This window comes from Trachypithecus francoisi, unplaced genomic scaffold (assembly GCF_009764315.1).
Source record: "Trachypithecus francoisi isolate TF-2019V2 unplaced genomic scaffold, Tfra_2.0 Lachesis_group11, whole genome shotgun sequence".
Lineage (NCBI taxonomy): Eukaryota > Metazoa > Chordata > Mammalia > Primates > Cercopithecidae > Trachypithecus > Trachypithecus francoisi.
This window is the reverse complement of record NW_022681456.1, coordinates 15,971,606-15,997,198: the sequence shown is the minus strand read 5'-3', so window position 1 is coordinate 15,997,198 and position 25,593 is coordinate 15,971,606. Positions and strand designations below refer to the sequence as shown.

Sequence of the window (25,593 nt, the reverse complement as noted above, 5' to 3'; positions counted from 1 at the left end):
CTACTACTCCTTTTCAGCACCCAGCAAATACACTAACACCCATTCGCCAGCCTCTAAGTGGCCTGGGAACTCCCTTTCTTTTTATTTTTCTCTTCCAGATTTTCCAGGGAGAGGTAGGGTCACAAGTCTGGATGAGAGAAGGCAGAAACTGCCCGTCTGCGGGATAAGATCCATCCTTCCCTCAGGAAGGCCCATCTTTTTGTGTTTTCACAGGTCTCCCTTCTTTCTTTTATCGGATGAAGCTCCCAACTGCTCCTGCCACAGGCTTTAATAACCTTGAAGTTCTCGCTGTGGGCAGCACAAGACCAAATTTGCAGAGCATAAAAATAGCCCCCAGACTTATCAGGCCGCTCTGAAAGCCCTTCCCACAGCGACTGGCTCACACGTCCTTCTCAAGTGGTTTAGGCTGCAGCAAGAGGGATTAAGATTAGCATGGGTGAAAATGTGACAGACCCCTGGGGAAGGCAGGGTGTGTGTCCTTCTCTGGGACGGTTGAGACCTGCTTAGCTTCAGCCTCAGGACCCAATTCAAGGAAGGAGGGTCCCTCCCCCTCCTAGTGCTCCCAGAGGTCTGCAGAGACCAACATTATGGTCTCCAAAGGCAATGAGAGCCAGCACCAAGGAAACCCAGAGCACCTAGAACCAGCCCCACCTGCTCTGCACTCTATTTTTTAAATAAAAGGTTTTTTTTTTTTTTTTTTAGAGATGCGATCTCCCTATATTGCCCAGACTGGTCTTGAACCCTGGCCATATGCAATCCTACTGCCTCAGCCTCCTCAGCTGCTGGGATTACAGGCATGTGCCACCATACCCAGCCCTCTGCTCCCATTTCTAAAATGAGCACCAGGATGAAGATCAGTGGACAGAAAACAGGGGCTACATCATTAAATCTGCGGCCCAGCATGAGGGCAGGCCATTTTCTCCCCTTTTGCAAAGATGCCACCTTAACTTTCTAATTCTCCTGTAAGGAATGGAGTGTCCCTGGAGGTGGGGATGGGCTCAAAATACCCCTTCCCCAAGACCTGTTCCCAAAGAGTCTTAGGAACAAAGGCTGAGGCTGGTATTTCTTGAAAGGAAAATCCTGTTTCCAGCATCTCCTCTGAAATCCTCCTCCAGCTTCTTCTCAGCATTTACAGGATATGACGTGAAGCCCTTTTCCAATAGTTACAGGCTCCCAGCTGTAGCCCACGAAGTGTTCTGGGTGCAGGCCAGAGGAAACCCTTTTTAAAATCATCCCCTCCCTCGGTGACTTCTGGGCCAGCCTTAGTCACTGGCACCTCCCTTTCTCCACACCAGGTTTCTCTAAAGAGCAGCTGGAGGCTGAGGTCCGGGCACCCATAGGGGAGGCTCTCACCGCCCATACCTGGCCGCCGCCCTCCGCTTCTAGCTCGGCCCGGATCCCTGGCCATCTTTCCGTGGAGCTCCATCAGGCAGGCACAATGACAGCTGCTCTCAGCTCCAGACCCGAAGTCTCCTGGATACCCCCCACATCCCCACACCCAACCCATCCCCAGGTTCACACCTCTAGTCAGTCCCCTGGGAACCTTCCTTTTCTCTCCTGGCCCCTGCAGCTGCCTGGCCCAGCCCTCACCTTCCCGTGCACTCCAAGTGCAGCCGGAGTGAGCTTTGCAAAATGCAATTCGGAGCCTGTCGCTCCCCTGCTCAGCACCCTCCTGGGGCCTCCCCCGTCCTCCTGGTAATTCCCAGTCCCACCTGGACTCCCAGGCCTGCAGGGTGGTCTCAGCCACCCACACCAGCGCAGACCTCACCGCCCCTTTCTGCCTAGCTCCCTCCTCAGGGTCCCCACAGGCCTGTGCCACCTGGAGTCCCCCTGAGATGTGAGATGTGGCCACTTGTTTCAACGTCCACCTTCTGAACACTCAATATTCCCCAATGACTGACGTCCCTGCCCCCCTCCTTCAGGGAGCGCCACGCCTGTGCCAGTCCTTCCATGACTCTGTCCTAAATCAGACCCTCAAAGGAGGAGGAGGCTACCGCCTCCATCTGCCTGTCCCTACGTCTGGCAGCGGCATGCCCAGCGCACCCTCTTGTCTACTGAAAACAGAAAGGCGTCCGCCCTGGCCCTTTCCCCACACCCTGTCTGCTGGAGAGCGGCTATTCATGGAAAACAGCCTGGCAGGTACGTGAATTCCACCCCAAGAGCCCAAAACACAACTCCTGGGTCTGTCCAGGATCGTGAGGCCGACAGACCTGAGTTGGAATCCCAGTTCCTACAAGTGACAGCTGACAGCCAAGTGACCTTGGGTCAAGTTTTTCTTTAAGGAATAAGAGCATACACTAAAATGCGTAGGTCTTGTGTTCGGACAAACATGCCCTTGTGAAATCCACCTCTCATCCACCCCAGAAGTTCCTTCTTCCAGCTTTACAACTGGCCAGAGTTGCACCCAAGCCTTCTGAAAACAAGCCTTGCGCAGACACACACTCCCTACATGTGGACACATGCTCCCTCTCGCGTGTGCACGCGTACAAACACACACACACACACACACACGCATGCACAGGCGCCCCCTGGGCTCTGGTCCCCTGTATCATCTTCCTGTCAGTGCCTCCAACTCTAGGTCCCGTCAGGGGCCACGCCTCCCACCCTGACGCCTGCTTTGGCTCATTTGGGGACTGGCCTAAGACGCACCGCCCACCTCTGAGTCCTTTCTCTGAGAACCAGGATTTAAAGGGAGATGGTGCACTGGATTCCACCTTGTCTTTGCCACCGACTGTGCAACTTCACACACTTCACAGTCACTTAAGCTCCACAGGCCCCTTCTCTTTGGCAAACATGGCAACTGGCCGTGAAGATTCCTGCGGTACCAGGTCTCTCACTCCAACTCCTGATCCAACCCTTCCTCCTCATCTATAACCTCCCAGCAGGCTCAGAGCTGCCCCCTGTGCCCCAGATCCTCAGGGCAGCCCTGACCCAAGCCTGGGACCACGATTCACTCCTCCCTGGCCTCCACCTCCCATTCCCATCCTACAACCAACCAGCAGCCACAGCGACCTCTGCAAAGTGCAAACCTGACTCACCCACCCCCCTATACCCTCACCTCAAAGTCCATCAGTGCCCCCATCTCAGCTCCTGAAGACCCCTGTTGCTGGTCCACAGAGGCTGCCCAATGCAGCCTGTCCTCCCCACACCACACTGGCCTCTCTGTGATCCAGCTAGGTCTGCCTCTCAGCTCCCCAAGCTCCCTGTGCCACAGGGCCTTTGCACACACAGCTCCCATCGCCTGGAAACCTTCTCTCCCTGCTTTTCCGGTTTAACTCTTGGTCACTCTCTCGCCAGGCCTTGCCTCATGGGCCACAGAGGAAGGCCCCTGCATCTCCAGGGGCAGCTGAAGGACCTCTCCCGGTGAGCAGCACCCCCAGTTTCCAGTGGGACTCAGGGAGGCTCAGCACCTTGCCCAGGGTCCCACATCCCTGGCAGAACCAGGGTGAGTGGTTCATCCCTGCACAGCTCAAAACCCATCAGGGAAGCCCCATGGTCTCATCACCACACCACACCTGTTCCTGTCCTTCCTCTTTCCGCCCATCCTCCACTTCCCAACCATCTTTGCAGACATGGGGACATTGGGGCAAATAGGCTGGCTGGCCTCAGTGTGTCTGCCACAGGCCCCAGCAGCATGGGGAGAGTATACCCACCCCTTCATCCCCCCACAGAGTCCCAGACACCTCCAGGCTCCATCCCGGGCACCCAGGTCTTTCACCTTAAACAATATTGGACACTGGGGCATGAGCTCTGGCCTGTGCCTCAGCTCTGGGACACTGGCCAGGGTGCACACCTCTTTGTAAGCCACGGTGATGAACATATGAATAGCTAACCTCGCACTTCACCACACATCCCCCCACTCCCCCTCACAGCAACCCTGCTAAGCAAGTGCTATGATTATCTCCACTTTATTTTATTTTGAGACAGAGTCTCATTCCGTTGCCCAGGCTAGAGTGCAGTGGTGTGATCTCGGCTCACTGCAACCTCCACCTCCCGAGTTCAAGGGATTCTCCTGCCTCAGCCTCCCAAGTAGTTCGGATTACAGGCGTATGCCGTCACACCTGGCTAATTTTTTGTATTTTTAGTAGAGACGAGGTTTCACCATGTTGACCTGGCTGGTTTTGAACTCCTGACCTCAAGTGATCTGCCGGGCTTGGCCTCCCAAAGTGCTGGGATTACAGGTGTGAGCTGCCACACCTGGCCAATTATCTCCATTTTAGAGACGGTGAAACTGAGGTATCCTCCCAGATGGCCCCCCAAATCCCTGTCTCCTGGTAGTCACGTCCCTGTGCTGTCCCATCAAGAGGGGGGTGACCTAGTGACTCACTTCTAACGAAGAGACAGAGCAGGAGGAATGGGGTGTCCGTTACAAAAAGATAGTGGGATGTCTGGCCAGGCACGGTGGCTCAAGCCTGTAATCCCAGCACTTTGGGAGGCCGAGACGGGTGGATCACGAGGTCAGGAGATCGAGACCATCCTGGCTAACCCCGTGAAATCCCGTCTCTACTAAAAAATACAAAAAACTAGCCGGGCGAGGTGGCGGACGCCTGTAGTCCCAGCTACTCAGGAGGCTGAGGCAGGAGAATGGCGGGAACCTGGGAGGCGGAGCTTGCATGAGCCGGGATCACGCCACTGCACTCCAGCCTGGGCGACAGAGCAAGACTCCGTCTCAAAAACAAAAACAAAAAAAAAAAAAAAAAAAAAAAAGATAGTGGGATGTCCTGCTGTTTCATTCAGACAGCTGGCTCTGGAGGAAGCAAGCTGCCATGCTGTGGGCAGCTCTGTGGAGGGGCACAGGAGATGCCTCCAGCCAGCAGCCACAAGGCTGAATCTGGAAACAGAGCCTCCCTGGTTGAGCCATGAGGCGAGGGACCTCAGTCCCAGCTAATGCCTTGGCTGAAGCTAATGAGGTTTTGAGACCCCCAGCTAATGTGCACCCAGGTTCCTTTCCTCACCCAAAGAAATGGTGAGATAATAAATGCTTTCCAGGTTTTCTTTCTTTCTTTCTTTTTTTTTTTTTCTGAGATGGAGTCTCACTGACTCTCGCCCAGGCTAGACAGTGCAGTGGCACAATCTCGGCTCACTGCAACCTCTGTCTCCCGGGTTCAAGAGATTCTCCTGCCTCAGCCTCCTGAGTAGCTGGGATTACAGACGTGCACCACCACACCCAACTAATTTTTGTATTTTTAGCAGAGACAGGGTTTCACCATGTTGGCCAGGCTGGTCTTGAACTCCTGACCTCAGGTGATCTGCCCACCTTGGCCTCCCAAAGTGCTGGGATTACAGGCGTGAGCCACCATGCCCGGCCTTGAATTTTCTTTTTTGAAAAGTCTTCCTCAACAGTTGTCTTAGAATGTTTCTAAGAGAATTATTCTTTTTTAATTGTTTTCATTTTATTTTTTTTTTAGAAGCAGGGCCTCACTCTGTTGCCCTGGCTGGAGAACACTGGTGCAATCACAGCTCACTACAACCTCGAACTCTGGCCTCAAGTATCCTCCCGCCTCAGCCTCTCCAGTAGCGGAGACTATAGGTGTGCACGACCATGCCTGGCTGTTGTTTTCATCTACGAAGTTTTGGGGTAATTTGTTACCCAGCCAGAGATAACGAATACAGAGGCCTAGAGAACTTGAGTGAGCTGCCCAGTCACCCAGCTATGAATCCAGAATGGTCCAACCCCAAACCTGTGCTTATAACCCCTACCCAGCTCGGTCCCCTCTTCTGGACATCAGCTCAAAGGGCCAATCTGGGCAATGAGTACCACGAGATGTCACACAACACAAAGGTGCCTGCCACTGGGCTGGTTCAGGGGAAAACGCCCACCTGTTGTCGAAGAAGGCACGAACAATTTTGGATCGGATGGGGTTGAGCTCCAGGTCCGGGACATTGTTGAAGTTCTCCTTGCTGGTTTCCAAGAAGAGACACCGGGAAGAGAGTAGGAAAAGACAGCAGATGTCAGCTGGCATTTTCATCCTGTATCAAGTTGTATTTTGGATCCCCAACAGGCCCCACGAGAACAGTTCAGAGTTAGGAGACAGAACTGGAATACGCTTCACTTATCTGCCCCTTCCTCTAACCTTTAGACTGGGCAAAGGCAGGGAGGATTTGGAGGCTCAAGATACTTTTCTTTTTTGAGATAGAGTCTCACTGTCACCCAGGCTGGAGTGCAGTGGTGCGATCATAGCTCGCTGCAGCCTCGATCTACTGAGCTCAAGCAATCCTCTTGCCTCAGCCTCCCAAGCAGCTAGGACCACAGGTGCATGCCACCACGCCTAGCTAATTTTTAAAATTTTTTGTAGAGACAAAGGGTTGACATGTTGCCCCGGCTGGTCTTGAACTCCTGGGTTCAAGTGATCCTCCTGCCTCAGCCTCCCAAAGCGCTGGGGTTACAGGTATGAGCCACTGGCCTGGCCTTGAGATACTTTTGAGAATCCAAGAGGTGGACTGGACATTCATCTCCAAAAAATGCAGAGATATGGGATTTGTGTCCATTCTGGGGATTCAGAGACTGCCTGAAACCTATCCGCAAATCCCAGGTAAGTGTTCAGAGCAGTGGGGGGCTGGCTTGGAGCTCTGCAAAACAGTCTGGCAGGTCCTCAAAGGTTAAACCTGGAGTTAACAGATGACCCAGCAATTCCACTCCCAGGGATATGCTCAAGAGAAATAAAAACGTGTGCATGAACTTCACAGCAGCATTCCCCACCCACAAAGCAGAAACAGCCCAAACGTCTGTTGACTCCTACATGGAGAAATACAATGTGGTCCACACAATGGAGTTTTTTTGTTTGTTTTTTTGAGACGGAGTCTCGCTCTGTCGCCCAGGCTGGAGTGCAGTGGTGCAATCTCGGCTCACTGCAACCACAATGGAGTATTTTTTAGCCATAAAAAGGAACCAAGTACTGACACATGCTACAACACAAATGAATCTAAAAAACATGGTGCTAAGCGAGGCCGGGCACAGTGGCTCACACCTGTAATCTCAGCACTGTGGGAGGCCGAGGCAGGTGGATCACTTGAGGTCAGAAGTTTGAAACCAGCCTGGCCAACGTGGTGAAACCCTATCTCGACTAAAAATACAAAAATTAGCCGAGTGTGGTGTGCATGTCTGTAATCCCAGCTACTTGGGAGGCTGAGGCACAAGAGTTGCTTGAATCCGGGAGGCAGAGGTTGCAGTGAGCCAAGATCTCACCATTGCACTATAGCCTGGTAGACTGTAGTCTCAAAAAACTTCTGAGTTTTGAGACTCTATCTCAAAATACAAACAAACAAAAAAAACCTTATGCTAAGTGAAAGAAGCCAGTTACAAATGGCCACATATTACATAATTACATTTACATGAACTATCTGGAATAGGTAAATACACAGCGGTAGAAAGCAGATTGGTGGTGGTCAGGGGGTTGGAGACCTGGCCCTGGTTCCTGGGTCCCTCTGCGTCCCCGGTATGGCCTCCTGTCCCTCCCACCCAGGCCTTTTGGCTGACCTCACTCATGGACTCTGGCCAAACTCAGGGCCAGCTGAGGGTACAGCTTTCTTTTGGGAGTGATGAAAATCTTCTAATATTGACTGTAGTTCTGGATGTGGACAGAACTCTGTACATATGAATGTCACTGAATTGCACATTTTAATAGTTGAGTTGTATTACGTGAATTACATTTCAGTAAAGCTGTTAAAAAAAAAAAAAAAAAAAAGCCTGCCAGCCAGGCGTGATGGCACATGCCTGTAGTCCCAGCTAGCAATCAATGCAGGAGGCTGAGGCAAGAGGACTGTGTGAGCCCAGGAGTTCACGGTTACAGTGAGCTACGATGGTGCCACTGCACTGCAGCCTGAGTGATACAGTGAGGCTTCAATCTCTTTTAAAAAAAAAAAAAAAGGAGCAAAAAAAGCTTGGTTTGGGACAGGGGAGCGTGAATTTCACAGGAGGACACCCTGAGGCTGGCACAGGTATTGCTGAGTCCTAGAGGCTGCAGGTTTGCAGGCAGGGGCGTCAGTCACTCCCTCACCTGCCTGCCCTCCTCCCCTGCCCTTCACAGAAGGCCTTCCTGGGTTCTCTGAATGTGCTTCCTGCTCACCTTTTCCTTCTGCTCCATGGGCCTCCACAGGCAGCGTCTTGGGAAGGACCCAGCGCACAGGCTGGTGCCTAGGGAAAAAGGGATCAGGCCCAGGTGGGGAAGGCGGAGGGAATCAGCCCACTGAAAATGAGGACCTCCGGGTGGGAAGAGATGGTGGGACAGTCACTGGAAGTGGAATTCCACCCTAAGACAGACAGATGCTGGAGAGGAGGAGGCTAAACAGACACGGGGGATTCTGCGCTGTCTGAGTTGGAAGATCCATGAACGCCTCGCTGGCCCCTGTGCTGCCCCACCTTACGCACTGGAGGGGTGGGGATGGAGGCATGAAGAGGCACAGCAGGACCCGGTCCTGGGTCCCTCTGTGTCCCCGGCATGGCCTCCTGTCCCTCCCACCCAGGCCTTTCGGCTGGGCTCACTCATGGCCTCTGGCCAAACTCAGGAGCCGCGTCAGGGCAGACTCATGTTTTAGATTCCCAGGAACCCACTTCCAAAGAAGGAGGCAGACTCGGGACAGCTGGCCCGGAGAGATGGGATGTTATTTGGCCATGAAAAAAATAAGATTATTTTTGGCCCTAAAAAGGAACAAGGTTTTTTGTTTTGGTTTTTTGAGATGGAGTCTCACTCTGTTGCCCAGGCTGGAGCACAGTGGCACGATCTTGGCTCACTGCAACCTCCGCCTCCCATGTTCAAGCAATTCTCCTGCCTCAGCCTCCCAAGTAGCTGGGATTACAGACGTATGCTACCACGCCCAGCTAACTTTTGTATTTTTAATAGAGATGGGGTTTCACTAGTTGGCCAGGCTGGTCTCAAACTCCTGACCTCAGGTAATCCACCTGTCTCAGCCTCCCAAAGTGCTAGGATTACAGGTTTGAGCCACTGCACCTGTCCAGGAACGAGATTCTCATCCATGCCACAGCACGGATGTACCTGGAAGACATGATGCTCAGTGGAAGAAGCCAGACACAAATGGCCCCTTGGTGTACGATGCCATTTATAGGAAATATCCAGAAAAGACAAATAGAGGGAGACAAAGTGGAGAGATGTGGTTTCCAGGGGCTAGGGACGGGGTGATAGCTAACCACTGCAGAGCTTCCTTCTGAGGTGCTCTAAAATGGACTGTACATTTTCAATGGGCGAATTTTATAATATGTGAATTACATCTCTATAAAGCTGTTAACATTTTCTAATAAGTCTTTAAAAAAACAAAGAAGAACCACTGTGCTACTGCAGTACGACTCCATTTATGTAAAGACCAAAAAGTGACAACACGAACCTCTGCAGCTAGAAGTCGGGGTGATGAACGGCCTCGGAGTTGGGGGTGATCGAGAGGGAACATGGGGGCCTTTTGGGGGCCGGGAACATTCTGTTGCATGTTCCGTCTGTGAAAGTCCCTCTGTGTGTGACACATGCTTTTCTCTATGCAGGTCACACCCTCACTGCTGGCAGATAGCTCGATGCTCTGCCCTTTCTCCTCATTAGTGGGAGGCCACCACGGGAGGGGACAGAATAGAGAGACCAGAGCCCTGAATGAGTCAAGGTTACCAGGAGAGATGATCACATTCTACAAAATCACGATCGGATGACAATGACAGCTACAGCTCACAAACGTGCAAGCGACTTGGCCGGAGCCATCTCGTTTCCCAGCGACCCCACAAGGGTTCCTATTATCCCCGACGCTTCAGGCTCAGCACAGGCAGGTTTGGCGACCTGCCCCAGCTCACCCAGTGGGGGCGTGGAAGAGTCAGCTTGGAAGCTAGGTAGAGTACAGCCATGCTCTCACCAGATACCCTGCTGTCCTACTCTCCCTGGCCATCCAAACAGAATCCATTTTCCAAGGCCCAGATTCCCTGACTGAGAAAGGGACCACATGGAGCTCCAGAGGGAATCTGGGAGAACAGAGAAGCCACTGGCTGCTATGCTGCTAGCCAAACCCTCTCTGGCTTTCACTGGCTGTTGCTAATCCTTCCTCAGTCTGTTTTCTCGGCTGTGAAGAGGGCACACTGATACTGACTGGGGGTGAAGGGCACAGCCTCTGGAATCACACTTGGGTTCTACCCTGCTCTGCTACCTGGGTCAAACGGCGTTGCCTCTCTCAGCCTCCGTCTGCTCCTTTGCGAACAGGAACCTCACAGGATTTCTGTACAGCTTAGAGGAGATAAAGTCTGCAACATGCTCAGCACGGTGTCTGGTGAACTGGGAGGGCACCACAGATGGCAGCTTGCGGGATGGGGACCCTGTGATTTCCACAGCACCCTGTCCTCAATGCCTTGCACAGCTGGGCTTAGCAAGGTGATCAATAAATGGTTTGCTGAGCAAATAATGAAGCGAATAATAAGAAGCTTCCCTCTTTGTCTGGTCCATCCTGAGGCACTGCCCTTCCCCAGGTGCCTTCCCTAGGGCCCAGGTGTCCAGACTCTGGAAGGAGAGCAGACCCCAATGACCCAGGAGAGAGGAAGGAGATGTGGGGGAGAAACCACCTAGAGGAGCCTGACCCATGTGCCTGGAGAAGAAATTAACTCAACACAAGAGGCCTGTCCCCAACCAGCAGCAGTAAGACATGCCTGACCTGCTGGGAATTGAGCTGGGGACACAGTGTTGTCCCCAGGTGCTGGCTTCACAGCTCCCAGCAGGTGTGTAAGTGGCTCTGAAGCCCACTGCCTCTGCTCTCTCTCTCCATAGGCACCTGCTACGCCCACACCTGACTCTCACCTCCCCCCTCACCACGGGTGCCTGACTCTTAGAGCCTCAGTTTCCTCATCTGTGAGATGGGTGCAGGCCTATTCCTTCCCATATCAAAGGGGATGGTTCAGGGTCAAACACGAGGTGGGGAGAGGGGTGCTGGCCCAGGCTCTGCCCCTTACCAGGCACATGATCTTGAGTAATCACAGCACATCTCCAAGCCATGATTTCTCACCTGTAAAATGGGGATCGTAGGAATATCCAGGTAACATGATGGGGCTAATTAGATGATCAAATGAGATAAAGCCACATAAGATGCTGAGCAGACTGCCTGACACAGGGTAAGCTCTTACTTTTAAAACAATAACAGTAATAACGGCAGTAGCAGCAGCAGCAGCAACAGTAATCGCTGCAGCAGTATTAATAGTAGTAATAATAATAATGTAACAGCAGCTAACCTATATACCCTCAGAATGGAAGGAACTATTCTAAGAGCTTTACATAATTTTTTTTTTTTTTTTTTTTTGAGATGGAGTCTCGCTCTGTCGCCGGGGCTGGAGTGCAGTGGCCGGATCTCAGCTCACTGCAAGCTCCGCCTCCCGGGTTCACGCCATTCTCCTGCCTCAGCCTCCCAAGTAGCTGCGACTACAGGCGCCCGCCACCTCGCCCGGCTAGTTTTTTTATTTTTTTATTTTTTAGTAGAGACGGGGTCTCACAGTGTTAGCCAGGATGGTCTCGATCTCCTGACCTCGTGATCCGCCCGTCTCGGCTTCCCAAAGTGCTGGGATTACAGGCTTGAGCCACCGCGCCCGGCCAGAGCTTTACATTATTACACAGGGCTCACAACAACCCTGTAAAGTAGGTACTTATGCCCACTTTATTTTCTTAACTTTTTTTATTTTTTGAGACGGAGTCTCACTCTGCCACCCAGGCTGGAGCGCAGTGGCGTGATCTCTGCTCACTGCAACCTCTGCCTCCTGGGTTCAAGTGATTTTTGTGCCTCAGTCACCCGAGTAGCTGGGATTACAGGTGTATGCCACCATGCCCAGCTAATTTTTGTATTTTTAGTAGAGACGGCGTTTCACCATGTTGGCCAGGCTGGTTTCGAACTCCTGACCTCAGGTGATTTGCCCTCCTCAGCCTCCCAAAGTGCTGGGATTACAGGTGTGAGCCACTGTGCCCGGCCTGTGCCCATTTTAAAGATGAGGAAACTGAGGCAGAGAGATGAAGCCACTTCTCATTGTTAAGAATGAAGCTGGTGGACCCAGGCAGTGGCATGGTGGTGCCTGGCCTTCAGGGACTTTCCCTAAAACCTGTCAATGTCCCCTTTCAACAAGGAAAGCGCCGGCCTTGAGTCCAGCACTTAGGACGCACTAACCTTTTCATACCATCAGTTTCCTGCTCCATCAATACTCGTGTCAGTTTTGTTTTCCTTCCTCCCCAGGTTCCCACCGGGCTGGATGAACCGGCTTGGCTAAAGGTGTCTCAGCCCAGGCTGCAGCCATGGGAACGGGCTCTGCCTCACCTCAGAGCCCAGAGCTGACGGCAGGTCACTGCCCTCAGCCGGAGCTGACTCTCAGTGGCCAGTGGTGCTGCCCCAGTGACCATCAAGGTAGCGGGGATTGCCCATGAGGGCTCCAGGGCCACACACCTTCCAGGCCTCCTGTGGGAGAGCGTGACCCCTGGGGGCTTCAGAATGTCCCCCTGGAGTCCTGAAGGGCTCTCGCGACGTCAAGCTGTGCTAAGCACTGCAACACTTAATCACCCCACATAATCATGAGTGGCAACAATGATGATCCTGTTCTACAGACCAGAACACAAGGCCCAGGGAGACAAAGATACTATGCCCCGGTCACACAACTAGAGTTGGCGTGGGACTCCAGCTCTGTCTCCAGGCTGGCTCGAACCATCTTGCGCTTCCTCACTCTCACCACTTCCTTCCTTCCGGTTGTGCATTTTCACCTTAAAGAGAGAAAGAGCGAGAATGCTCTTCCTTCGGCATCTGTTCTCACCCAGCACCCAGTCGGCAGCCCGAGAGGCCCCATCTGGGACCCAGGAAGCGGGCAGGACAAGCGTCAGGCCGACAAGAAGGGAAGGACCAGACTCAAAAAACCACCGAGGACTGTGCCGGGCTCTTCCTCAAGCCTCGTGCTGTGGGTTGGTTTCCGGCAGCTTTTGGGGCCCAGCTCACTTGCAAAGTTCTCTCTAGGGGTATTGAGCATGGCGTTCCCCAACTCCTGCCAACCACCGCAAGGCTAACCGACCTCCAAGGTGAGGATGCAGCCAGGCCCCAGATTCTCAGGCTGGAACTTCCACCATTCCAGGGCTCCCCACACTGAGGGAGGCCACTTGGGTCTTTCCTCTGCAGGGCTGCCTGCCCAATGCCCCTGAGTTCCCCTTCCTGCACTCACTGTTCAGCATTTGACGTTCCCCACAGTGGGAAAGCTGAGACCCCATGGGGACTCCTGAAGGCAGAGACTGCGTGTCACTCAGCACGTGTCTTCCCAGTAGCCAAAATACTCAAAGTGTGGTTCCTGGGCCAGCAGCATCTGCATCACCTGGAGCTTATTAGAGATGCACCGTCTCTAGCTACCCCAGACCTACTGAATCAGAACCTGCATTAATACGGTGGTGCAATCATGGCTCACTGCAGCCTTGAACTCCCAGGCTCAAGTGATCCTCCCTCCTCAGCCTCCTGAGCAGCTGGGACTACAGGTGTGCACCACCACACCCAATTTATTTTTGGTAAAGACATCGTCTCACTACATTGCCCGGGCTAGTCCTGAACTCTTGGGCTCAAGTGATCCTCCCGCCTTGGCCTTCCAAAGTGCTGGGATGACAGAAACTGCATTTTGACGCAATCTCCCGGGCATTCACATGCACATGAATGCGTGAGACCTGCTGGCCTCTTAATCTCTCAATGTTTCAAAGCGCCTGGAATTGCCCCAATGTACCAGGCAATTCTTCTACCCACATTTCTGCACAGAAGATTCTGGCAAGAAAGGCCTGGTCCTTTTTGCTCCTGGCAAATACCTCTTTCAAAAGCTGGACAACATTGCCAAGACCATTCCCCCAGGCACACACCTTCTCATCCCTGTCCCTGCCCCATGTCAGTCCCCCACTTTCCCTGACACCTGGCGTTGACTTCTTACAGTGAGAGCAACTCGGCGACACGACAAGCATTCCTTCGAGGAGCCAGGCACTGTTCTAGGTGCTGGCTGCAGAGGCAAATCAGACAGACAGGATCCCTTATGGGGAATCTAGGAGAGCACAAAACAGATGGGAAATAGAGTATCTCAGGCAGTGATGAGTACTTTGCAGAGAAATTCAGCAGAGAAAGGAAAGGGGGCTGCAGGAGGCTGACACAAGTTTAAATGAGGTTGATCACAGAAAGGCCACAGGGAAAAAAGTGACATCTGAGCAGAGACCTGAAGGAGGGGAGGTTCTCGACTCCCATGTGTCCAGCTGGTGGGGAGGGTGCTACCAGCATCTAGTGGGTGGAGGCCAGGGATGCTGCTCAGCACCCCACAGTGCCCAGGACAACCCCAATGAAGAATCATCCAGACCCAGAGCCCAGGCTTAAACCTCCGGCTCTAGGGGAAAGCATTCTAGGAAGAAGGAACAGCATGAGCTGGAGCCCTGGGGTGGGGAACAGAAAGAATGTTCATGTAACGTGGGCAAAAACAACTGGGGAGATGTGTGTAGCAGGGACCTGCAGGACACTGAGAGGCCGGAGCCGTGGCTCTGACTCCCAATGGGTGAGACAGAACATCTTCAGCAGAGAAGAGACATTCTCACAGGACCCTCTCACATGGTACTGTGAGCCTGGATGGTGGACAGGCAATGAAGACAGACACAGGGGGACCAGGGAGGAGGCCGCTGGGGTAGCCCAGGCAAGAGACCATGGCAGCTGGATGAGGGCAGGGGTTGGGGGAGCAGAGGAAGAAGGGGAGAGAAGTACAAATCCCAGGCTCGTTGGGAGGTAGAAATGGCCGTGTTTGCTGAGTAACTGGAAGCAGGGCTGAGAAAAAAGAGAGGAATCAAAGGTGACCACTGCTGGCAACTGTGAGGCTGCCGTTCACCACAGAGGAACAGGGGACCTCTGGAAGGGATGAGGAGGTGCTTGCTTTGAAAGGGGCATGTTAAGCAGCATGCCTTTTGGAAGTGGATGAGCAGTTGCTACATGAGTCAGGAGTTCAGGGGAGAGGTCCTGGGAGGACATACAGATGTAGGAGCTGGCGGGGCACAGTGGCTCACACCTATCATTTCAGCACTTTGGGAGGCTGAGGTGAGTGGACTGCTTGAGCCCAGGAGTTCAAGACCAGCCTGGGCAACATGGCAAGACCCCATCTCTACAAAAAATTAGCCGGACATGGTGGTACATGCCTGTAAGTTCCAGCTACTCAGGAGGCTGAGGCAGGAGGATCGCTTGAGCCTGGGTGACTGACGCTGCAGTGAGCCAAGATCGAACTGCCGCACTTCAGCTTGGGCAACAGAGCAACACAATAACAAAAATAGTAGGAGCTAACATACAGCTGGTGTTTCAGGCCACCGCTGTGCATTTTATTTCAAGGACAAAAAGCAGCCCAAGTCCTCGCTAGGGCAAAGGCAGCCCTCTGTGATCTGCCCCAACTCTGATTCTCCTCATGTGCTGGGCCCTCTGCCCAGAGCTCCCCTCCCTCTTCTCTTCACACACTGGCTCCTTCTCTCCTTCCAGTCTCAGCTCACATGTGGCCTTCTCAGTGGCACCTTCCATGACCACCTACCCCAAGGACCCTCTCTTCTCTAGGGTTCCAGGGGATGGCTGTCTGCCCCGTTTCCTTCCTTTAGTGTATTTTTCTTTTCTTTCTTTTTTTTTTTTTGCCCAGGCTGGAATACAGTGGTGCGATTTCAGCTCACTGCAGCCTCCACCTCCTGGGTTCAAGAGATGCTCTTGCCTCAGCCTTCCAAGTAGCTGGGATGACAGGAGCCTGCCACCATGAATGGCTTTTTTTTTTTTTTGAGATAGAGTCTCGCTCTTTCGCCCAGGCTGGAGCGCAGTGGCACAATCCCGGCTCACTGCAAGCTCCACCTCCCAGGTTCACGCCATTCTCCTGCCTCAGCCTCAAGAGTAGCCGGGACTACAGGCGTCCACCACCCCGCCCGGCTAATTTTTTGTATTTTTAGTAGAGACGGAGTTTCACCGTGTTAGCCAGGATGGTCTTGATCTCCTGACCTCGTGATCCGCCCGCCTCAGCCTCCCAAAGTGCTGGGATTACAGGCGTGAACCACTGCGCCCGGCCTAATTTTTGTATTTTTAATAGAGACGGGATTTCACCATATTGACCAGGCTGGTCTGGAACTCCTGACCGCAAGTGATCTGCTCACCCCAGCCTCCCAAAGTGCTGGGATTACAGGCATGAGCCACTGTGCCCAGCCAACCTTTAGTATATTTCTCATTCTATAGCACGAACTGGCTGATGTGCTAGTTTTCTGTCTCTGACTATCCCTCACACACATAAGCATCAGAACAGAAGCACCCCAGGAGGGGAAGGGGAGCCTCCTTTCTCAACCCCATGGGATCCTCAGCTCTAAAACCCATCACGGAAGGCCCTGGACATTTGCAGGCTTGTAAGCAAGGACCATGTCAGTATCAATCATCCTGGGAAAAGAATCTCTATAAAAGTTTTATATGCAAGTACACGCTAATAAAACTAAGACCATTGAGAAAGCTGCTTTTTGCCTCGGGAACGCCTCCGCACCTTTTCACACCCTTGTGGCTCTCCTCACGTCTGCCTGAACACTCTCACCTAAGCAGATGTGCGAGTCCAGCTGCCTCACGCCCGCTGTCTTTTCTGGGCATCTTTACAGCTACCGTAGCAGGTTTTCCTCTGTAAGTGAACGTGCATCTTCCTAGCTGAGGCTTTTAAAGGGAGGACTCGCTGCCTGTTGGAATATATTAAATTCTGATGGTGAAACAGCCTGTTGAGCTAGGTAGGGCCTTGGCAGCTTCCTTATGAGTATAGTATTTCTAAAAAAAAGCTGTTGAGGCCAGGCATGGTTTCTCATGCCTGTAATCCTAGCACTTTGGAAGGCTGAGGCAGTATTGCTTGAGCCAGGAGTCTGAGACCAGCATGGGCAACATAGCGAGACTCGCATCTCTACAAAAAAAAATTTTTTTAAATTAGCTGGATGTGGTGGTGCACACCTGTGGTCCCAGCTACAGCTCAGGAGGCTGAGGCAGGATGATCGCCTGAGCACGGGAGTTGGAAGCTGCACTAAACCATGATTGCACCACTGCATCCCAGTCTGTATAACAGAACGAGACCTTGCCCCCATCCCCTCAAAATGTGGTCATATCATAGACAGGTTAAAAGCAAAGCAAAGTGACTAGGTTAAAAGGGGATTTAATTCTGGTGAAGGGCAACAACACTGCAGTGGTTTGAGGCTACACCTCTTGCATCAGCCAGCTTTGCTTTTGAAGTTAAAGAAGTTACTTCTTTACTGACGCTGAAGAAGTTAAAATTACACAGTAGGGCCTCAGTTGCTTAATCTGTAAAATGGGGACAATAATGTCAACCTCAGAGGGTTCCTGAGACCATGTAAGCACTGAGCCCAGTGCCTGGCACACGTCAGCACTCTGCTAATGGCAGCTGGGCTCCCGTTTCTGCACACAACCCTGTGCTTTTTCCTTTTTGAGACACTCTCGCTTCATCACCTAGGCTGGAGTGCAGTGGCAAGACAAGTTACTGCAGCCTCAACCTCCCAGGCTCAAGCAATCCTCCCACCTCAGCCTCCCAAGTAGCTAGGACCACAGGTACGTGCCACCATGCTCAGCTCATTTTTAAATTTTTTTTGTAGAGACAGAGTCTCACTATGTTGCCCAGGCTAGTCCCGAACTCCTGGACTCAAGCAATCCTTCCACCTCGGCTTTCCAAAGTGCTGAGATTACAGGTGTGAGCTACCACACTGGGCCAACCCTGTGGGAACTTCAGCCAATGACAGAGCAGTGGTAAGAACACTGCTGAGGGGCCGGGCGCGGTGGCTCACACCTGTAATCCCAGCACTTTGGGAGGCCAAGGTGGGTGGATCACCTGAGGTCAGGAGTTCAAGACCAGCCTAGCCAACATGGTGAAACCTTGTCTCTACTAAAAATATAAAAATTAGCCAGGTGTGGTGGTGGGCGCCTGGAATCCCAGCTATTTGGGAGGCTGAAGAAGGACAATTGCTTGAATCTGGGAGTGGGAGGTTGCAGTGAGCCAAGATCGCGCCACAGCACTCCAGCCTGGTGACAGAGCAAGACTGTCTTGAAGAAAAAAACAAAAGGAACACCGCTGAAGGAAGGAAAACAGGACCTGGAGTTAGGACACTTTGCTGACGCCCCGCTGTCTGGGCTATCAGAACATGGGGCTGCACGTTGGTGGCATTCGGCACAAAGCATGGAGTCCCTTTTTTTCTCTTCCCTGTGTACGTCTGTGGTTGCATTTACCTCCGGAATTACTCCACATTCAACGGCTTGATGAATCTAAAAATATTTTTTCTAACGTGGCTTTATCTAATCATGCCTCCTAATGGCCTGCACCACTATGTCTGAAGTATTCCAAAGTGTCTATTTCTGGCATTGATAAGCCTGCCAGGGAGACATCAGGAAGTAAAAAATTGCTGTTTAAAACGTTTACCAGTTAAGGGGTCCAAAAAGAGAAAAGGTGCAAGGAGCCATTTCTGTATTTTCTTCATCACTTAAACTTCTGACCTGCTAACAGGTTTACCTGTGGAGGTCTCCTCTGCTAGAAGGAACATTTCTGAGGACGGGGAAGAGTCCCCCACATGACAGGCAGCTAATGAATGTGTCAGAATTAGTCATTCTTTTTTTTCTTTTTTTTTTCTCTATTCAGGCATTTTGCCAAGCAGCCATAGAATTCAGTGCTTTGTGGTCTGGATGAATTCAGGTCTTGAGGATCCTGAAGCATATACAATTTGGGGGTGCCCTCTTTTAAAAAAGGAACAGAACAAAATAAATTGAGACAGAATCTCGCTCTGTCGCCCAGGCTGGGGTGCAGTGGCACGATCTCAGCTCATTGTGACCTCCCCCTCCCATGTTCAAGCAATTCTCCTGCTCCGCCTCCTGAGTAGCTGGGATTACAAGTGCACACCACCATGCCCAACTGATTTTCGTATTTTTAGTAGACGTGGGGTTTCACCATGTTGGCCAGGCTGGTCTGGAACTCCTGACCTCATGTGATCCGCCAGCCTCAGCCTCCCCAAGTTTTGGGATTACAGAGTGAGCCACCATGCTCGGCCAACAACATGAATGTCTAAAAATCAAGTACTGGGCTCTATAAAGAACCCACATAAAAGCAAGGCCTTGAAGTGGGGCTTTCAATGCCACAAGATGAACCCCACCTAGATGTCCTGAGATGACTTCTGGAAAGAGATGGGACCAGGCCCAACACAGATAAGAAACGGTGGCTTAAAAATAAAATCAGGCCGGGCGCGGTGGCTCAAGCCTGTAATCCCAGCACTTTGGGAGGCCGAGACGGGTGGATCACGAGGTCAGGAGATCGAGACCATCCTGGCTAACACGGTGAAACCCCGTCTCTACTAAAAAATACAAGAAACTAGCTGGGCGAGGTGGCGGGCGCCTGTAGTCCCAGCTACTCGGGAGGCTGAGGCAGGAGAATGGCGTGAACCCGGGAGGCGGAGCTTGCAGTGAGCTGAGATCCGGCCACTGCACTCCAGCCTGGGAGACAGAGCAAGACTCCGCCTCAAAAAATAAATAAATAAAAAATAAAAAAAATAAAATAAAATCAATTTTGGTCCATCAGTTGCCTCATGGGAGTTTGTAACGCTATATTCAATTTGTCAAGCTGCACAATTAGAAACCCAATTCTTCTTTAAACTTTTAAGTGCAACCTACAAATCTTATTCATCAGCATCTAAAGCCTGCGGTTCTGAATGATCACTTTTAAGGGGACTTTTGCATTCAAGGTCTTCACGCGCCTCCTGTGGGATCCTCACAAGCACGTGGGCCCTTTGCTGTCTGAGCGGGAGGGGGCAAAGATGGTGGCACCCTCTCCCCCATCGCAGATTGTAGTGGGGTGCCAGGGGCCTTCACTAGGGAACCCCAATCAATGCCATTTTCATGTGGGGGGAATGTCCCCAGAAAGAAAAGGAACTTTGTCCATGCTCTGAAACCTCAGCACAGCCCAAGTCCTGCCGGACAGCTTCCAATATGTGCCAGGGATCTGAGAGGTTGAAGACCGGGCCTGGGGTCACTTAGAAAGCCCCTGGCAGAGAGGGGACAGCACTGAGGACCAGTTCCCAAGCCAGGGCTGCTCAGGGGAAGATGGGCAGGAAAAGCCCAGGGGAACCTTGAAAAGCTACCCCATCTCCCTTCTCTCGGCCCTGGAGGGTGGATTAGGATTAGGCAAAGCAGTTCTGGGAGGCTGGGAGGAGGCCCTTCCTGTAGGCCTGTTTGCATAAGAAGCTGTGGTCAGTCACCTCCTTCCTGCAGGCTGGGCCGGGGCTGTCACTGTGTGCAGCTGACATGAACCTCAAAGCCGACTCTGAAGCTCTGAGACCAGGGCGGTGGTGACGGGAATTATAAACGCACCTCCCCCACCCCCAATAGCAGGGCAGGGAGACTGAGGTCCTCAGAGATCATTCGCAAAACAAGGCAATGCCCTGGCTTCCTACGGCAGGATGTTGGCACTGGGTTCAAATCCCAGCTCCTCCACTTATGAGCTGTGTGACCCAGGGCCAGGTGCGTGGCTTATCTCTCTAGCCTTACTTTCCCATCTGTAAAATGGGGAGAGTGAGCATCCCTACCTCTACCTCCCGTGGGGTTCTGTAGGACTGAAGTCAGCCTGGGCGACAGGGTAAGACCCCATCTCTACAGAAATACAAAAAATGAGCCAGGCATATGCTGGCGCACATCTGTAGTCCCAGCTACTCAGGAGGCTGAAGCAGAAGGAGCACTTGAGCCTGGGAGGTCAAGGCTGCAGTGAGCCGAGATTGCACCACTGCACGTCAGCCTGAGCAACAGAGCGAGACTCTGTCAAAAAATTGTTTAAAAAAAGATCGAAGTAACACTCCTGCTGTGTAGCACATAAAACAGGTTCAAATAATAAGAGCTTACATTTGGGAGCTGTTTCTATGTGCCAAGACCCCTGCTAAAGTCTTTCACCTGGATTACGTCAACCCAGTAAGGGAAGTACTATTAATGACAACAGGCCTCACGTAGGCCATGCTTTCTGTGCTGGAAAGAATTCTGTGAGTCATTACATTCACTCTTCATTCCTTTTTTCTTTCATTCATTCATGTATTCATCCCTTCCTTGTTCATTTAACTACTCTCACAGCACCTACTGTGTTACAGGCCCTGGACTCAACACTTTGGCCAAGGAAAAAGGCAATCAGTTCCTGCCCCCACCAAGAAGCCACAGTCTGCTGGGGTAAGGGGATGGGGGGCAGTTATAATTCTGTGCTGTGAATGTTGGATGGAGCACCCCCAGGAGGAGGCTGTGGGGCTTCCGGGGGCAGGAGAGGTTCTTGGAGGATGTGGTCCACACTGAGGCCTCAGCAAAGCAGAAGCCAGCATCTACACACCTGCGTGAGTCCCACTTAAAGAACATGAAGATGACCTTGATGGCACTGGGGAGCCACAGAGGGCTGTTGAACAGAGGCTGCTCACTGGCTCCTTTGAGTGACCCTGCCAGGCAGGCACACTGAGGGCTTGTGCAAGGGCGCTACATATGCGGTCCTGGGGAGGGGTGTGCAGGAGAGGGGCAAACAGGGTTTGGGGTGGCAAGGCAGGACCAACGGCTCACATTTCTAAGCTGAGCCTGGGCAGGTAAGGCCTGGGAGGTAGGAGCCCAGCGCCATCAGCAGAGAGAGGCTGCGCCAGCTCAGCTCCTGCAGGAGGAGAACGCTGCACCCACTGAACCACGGAAGACCTACTGTGTGCTTTCCATGGTGCCTGGCAAGGGGGGGGCACTTGTTACAAATGCAGAGTCTCAGGCCCCACCCCAGAACTGCAGAAGCAAAACGTGCATGGCAGCAAGATTCCCAGGTGAATCGAGCGCACTCAAGTTGGAAAAAAATTGTAGGGAATGCCATTTTAGTACGTCCCCTCATAAGCCTATGATGGGGTGCTAGCCAATGCATCAGGGACTCAGCGCCTAGAACCTGAAAGTGGGAGGGGCCTCCAACGGCATCGTCCTCCTCACACAGCACCTGGGCCCCCACCACACTCAGATTAGACCCTCAGGATGGGGCAGAATAATAACAGCCCCATTTGCCAAATGCCTGTGAACCCAGCTTAGAGCTAAATTGCCCTGTTTGCACCTGCTTTTTTTTTTCCCCTAAAGATGGGGGTCTCACTGTGTTGCCCAGGTTGGTCTTGAACTCCTGGACTCAAGCGATCCTCCAGCCTTGGCCTCCCAAAGGGCTGAGATTATAGGTGTGAGTCACAGCGCCCGGCCCACTGCTCATTTTTAACGCTCAAATCAAATCCCAAGTGACCATGCTCACTTTCCAGGTGAGGAGACCGGCTCAGAGAAACGAAGTGACCAGCCCGAAGCCACAGAGCCAATAGCATGAAGGATTCTAATACAGCTGGACTCCGAAGCCTGGGTGTTTGCCTCTGCATCTCTATGCATGTAAAATATGAACCTAGAGTTCACCACTGAAGCTTGGATGGACCTAACATCAGATGCATAACAGTAAGCCCAAGGCGGTTTGTTTCAGGGCTGGGGGCTCCACTTGCTGGAAAACTGTCTTGAGGACAAAGGGGCTCTGCCTTCCCACATCCTCCACAGTGAGCTCCATAGTGGCTGCCTCTACCAGCATAGGTACCAAGCACCTGGTGCAGAGCAGATGCTCACGAACTTTTTAAGAGACAGGGTCTCGCTCTGTTGCCCCGGCTGGAGTGCAGTGGTGCACTCAGAGCTCACTGCAGCCTTGAACTCCTGGGTTCAAGTGATCCTCCAGACTCAGCTACCCAAGTAGCCAGGACTACATGTGTGCATCACCACACCTGGCTAATTTTTAAACATTTAGTAGAGAAAGGGTCTTGCTATATTGCCCAGACTGCTCATGAACTTCTGAAGGAACAAGCAAGGCATACCCTTGACACTCTATTTTCCAACATCCAGAGTCCATATGTGCCACTCTGTGAGACCTCAGTGCCTGGCCGACTTGTGTCACCTTACACACTCCTCAGCCTATGGCCCAAGGAGGTTTCACCTTGCCCTGACTGAAACCAGCCACCCTCCATTCCTGCCCTTGGGGGATACTGAGCTGACCCCAGGCCCCAGGCCCTTACTGCTCTGGGGGGAAACATTTGTATGTCTGGTCTTTGGCCACGGCGATTGGCTCAGACTCAGGTCTGTGACCCCATCAGGGCCAATGAGAAGCCAGGTTGACTATTCCACTGGGCTCATGTTCTCTCCCCTCCACTGGGCTTGGTGGGCTAGATGTGTAATTAAGGTATAAATCTTAATTGTCTTTAAGTCGGCCTTGGTTGCAATCAAACTGAGACCAGAGGCCACAACAACCAAGAGACCGTCAGAATCTGAGCTCTTAAAATTGACTTAAGAATAAAATATACTGGATTAACAATACACCTGTGTTTAGACACACAAGAGAAAGTGGACATTTATATGTCAGTTTCCATAAAACCTAGGGGAAATTTAAGTGTGTTTACTAAGAAAGCAGCTTTTCCTGGAGTATTAAAAAGTTTGTCTCAAAGTTTCAACAAGCTGTAACCTTGAGACTCTGAATGCTTATTTTAGGAAACTACATCTGTTAGAAGTTTATGGTAGAAATTTGTTCAACTTGCTGGGCGCAGTGGCTCACGCCTGTAATCCCAGCACTTTGGGAGGCCGAGATGGGCGGATCACGAGGTCAGGAGATCGAGACCATCCTGGCTAACACGGTGAAACTCTGTCTCTACTAAAAAATACAAAAAATTTGCCAGGCATGGTGGCGGGCGCCTGTAGTCCCAGCTACTCTTGAGGCTGAGGCAGGAGAATGGCGTGAACCCGGGAGGTGGAGCTTGCAGTGAGCGGAGATCGCACCACTGCACTCCAGCCTGGGCGACAGAGCGAGACTCCGTCTCAAAAAAAAAAAAAAAAGAAAAGAAAACAAAGAAATTTGTTCAACTTGAAGCTTCCTCATGAACTCTGTGTGACGATCAAGTCACTGGCAAGGACCTCTCACTAACCTAGCTGTAAGTAACTCAAGCAGCACTCGCTTGTAATCCCAGCCACTCAGGAGGCTAAGGCGGGAGGACTGCTTGAGCTCAGGAGTTCAAGACCACCCTGGGTAACATAGCAAGACCACGTCTCCAAAAAAAACAAAAACAAAACCAAAAAACAATTAACAGGTCTAGTGCAGTGGTACATGCCTGTAGTGCCGACACTTTGGGAGGTAGAAATGGGAGGACTGCTTGAGGCCAGGAGTTTGAGACCAGCCTGGGCAACATAGTGAGACCCCCATCTCTACAAAAACTTTAAAAAGTTAGCTGGTATGGTGGTGCATGCCTGTAGTCCCAGCACTTTGGGAGGCTAAGGCAGGAGAATCACCTGAGTCAAGGAGTTCAAGACCAGCCTAAGTAACATGGCGAGACCCTGCCTCTACGAAAATAAAAATAAATACAAAAATTAGCTGGGTGTGATGACACATGCCTGTGGTCCCAGCTACTGGGGAGGCTGAGGCAGGAGGATCGCTTGGGCCCAGGAGATTGAGGCTACAGTGAGCTATGATTGCAACACTGCACTCCAGCCTGGGCAATGGAGCAAGACTGTGTCTCAAAAAAATTAAAAATACCCAAATAACAATAATTCAACCAGAATACAGTTTAAGGCATTCCTCATTCCTCTTCACTAAAAAGCAACCTCAAGGGTATCTAAAAGATTAACAAAACATAATGCAGAAGGTTGATTTTCCTTAACAGAAATTTGAGGCAGCCACCCCCATCTTGCCTGAGGCTGGAATTAACCCTAAAGAAGGGGAGCCAAGGCTGGGCGCGGTGGCTCAAGCCTGTAATCCCAGCACTTTGGGAGGCCGAGACGGGTGGATCACGAGGTCAGGAGATCGAGACCATCCTGGCTAACGCGGTGAAACCCCGTCTCTACTAAAAAAAAATACAAAAAACTAGCCAGGCGAGGTGGCGGGCGCCTGTAGTCCCAGCTACTCCGGAGGCTGAGGCAGGAGAATGGCGTGAACCCGGGAGGCGGAGCTTGCAGTGAGCCGAGATCTGGCCACTGCACTCCAGCCTGGGCGACAGAGCGAGACTCCGTCTCAAAAAAAAAAAAAGAAAGAAAGAAAGGGAGCCAAAAGACAGAGGTCCTGATGACAGCCCAAGCCCCTAAGTTGGGCTCTACCACAACTGATTCATCTTTGTGTGCCTGGCAGTTGGCAGGATCCTGGGATCTAACAGGTCCTCCATATGTGTCTGAGATTCCAAGCACATTCCATCCGAGGAAGTCAGGGTGAGGCAGGGGGTGGCTGAAGAGCCCTTCTTCGCTTCCATGCTAGTTATAATTTATAATTGCGTGATCCTCACAGAAACAGACATGGTTCTTTCCTTACTGTTTAGGAACATCTTGTCTTGGAAAAGACCAGAAGCATTAAAACAACTACAGTTGGTTGGGCACAGTGGCTCATGTCTGTAATCCCAGCACTTTGGGAGGCCGAGGCAGGTGGATCATGAGGTCAGGAGATTGAGACCATCCTAACACGGTGAAACCCTATCTCTACTAAAAATACAAAAAAATTAGCCAGGTATGGTGGCAGGCGCCTGTAGTCCCACCTACAGGAGGCTGAGGCAGGAGAATGGCGTGAACCCAGGAGGCAGAGCTTGCAGT

The 25,593-nt window shown here is 52.0% G+C and overlaps 1 protein-coding gene across 3 annotated transcripts in view; it reads right to left on the bottom strand.

Annotated features, from left to right (window-relative positions):
* TESC (tescalcin) overlaps positions 1–25,593 on the bottom strand; it is a 62,666-nt gene that overhangs the window by 12,578 nt on the left and 24,495 nt on the right. For 2 of the 3 annotated variants that reach the window (XR_004439553.1, XM_033220453.1), the window contains exon 3: positions 5,821–5,901. The exons of the other annotated variant lie outside the window; for it this stretch is intronic. Coding sequence is in view for 1 of the 2 variants with exons in the window: in XM_033220453.1 (XP_033076344.1) it covers positions 5,821–5,901 (81 nt within the window). In the remaining variant the exon portion in view is untranslated. The remainder of the gene's footprint in view (positions 1–5,820; positions 5,902–25,593) is intronic. 3 annotated transcript variants of the gene reach the window in all.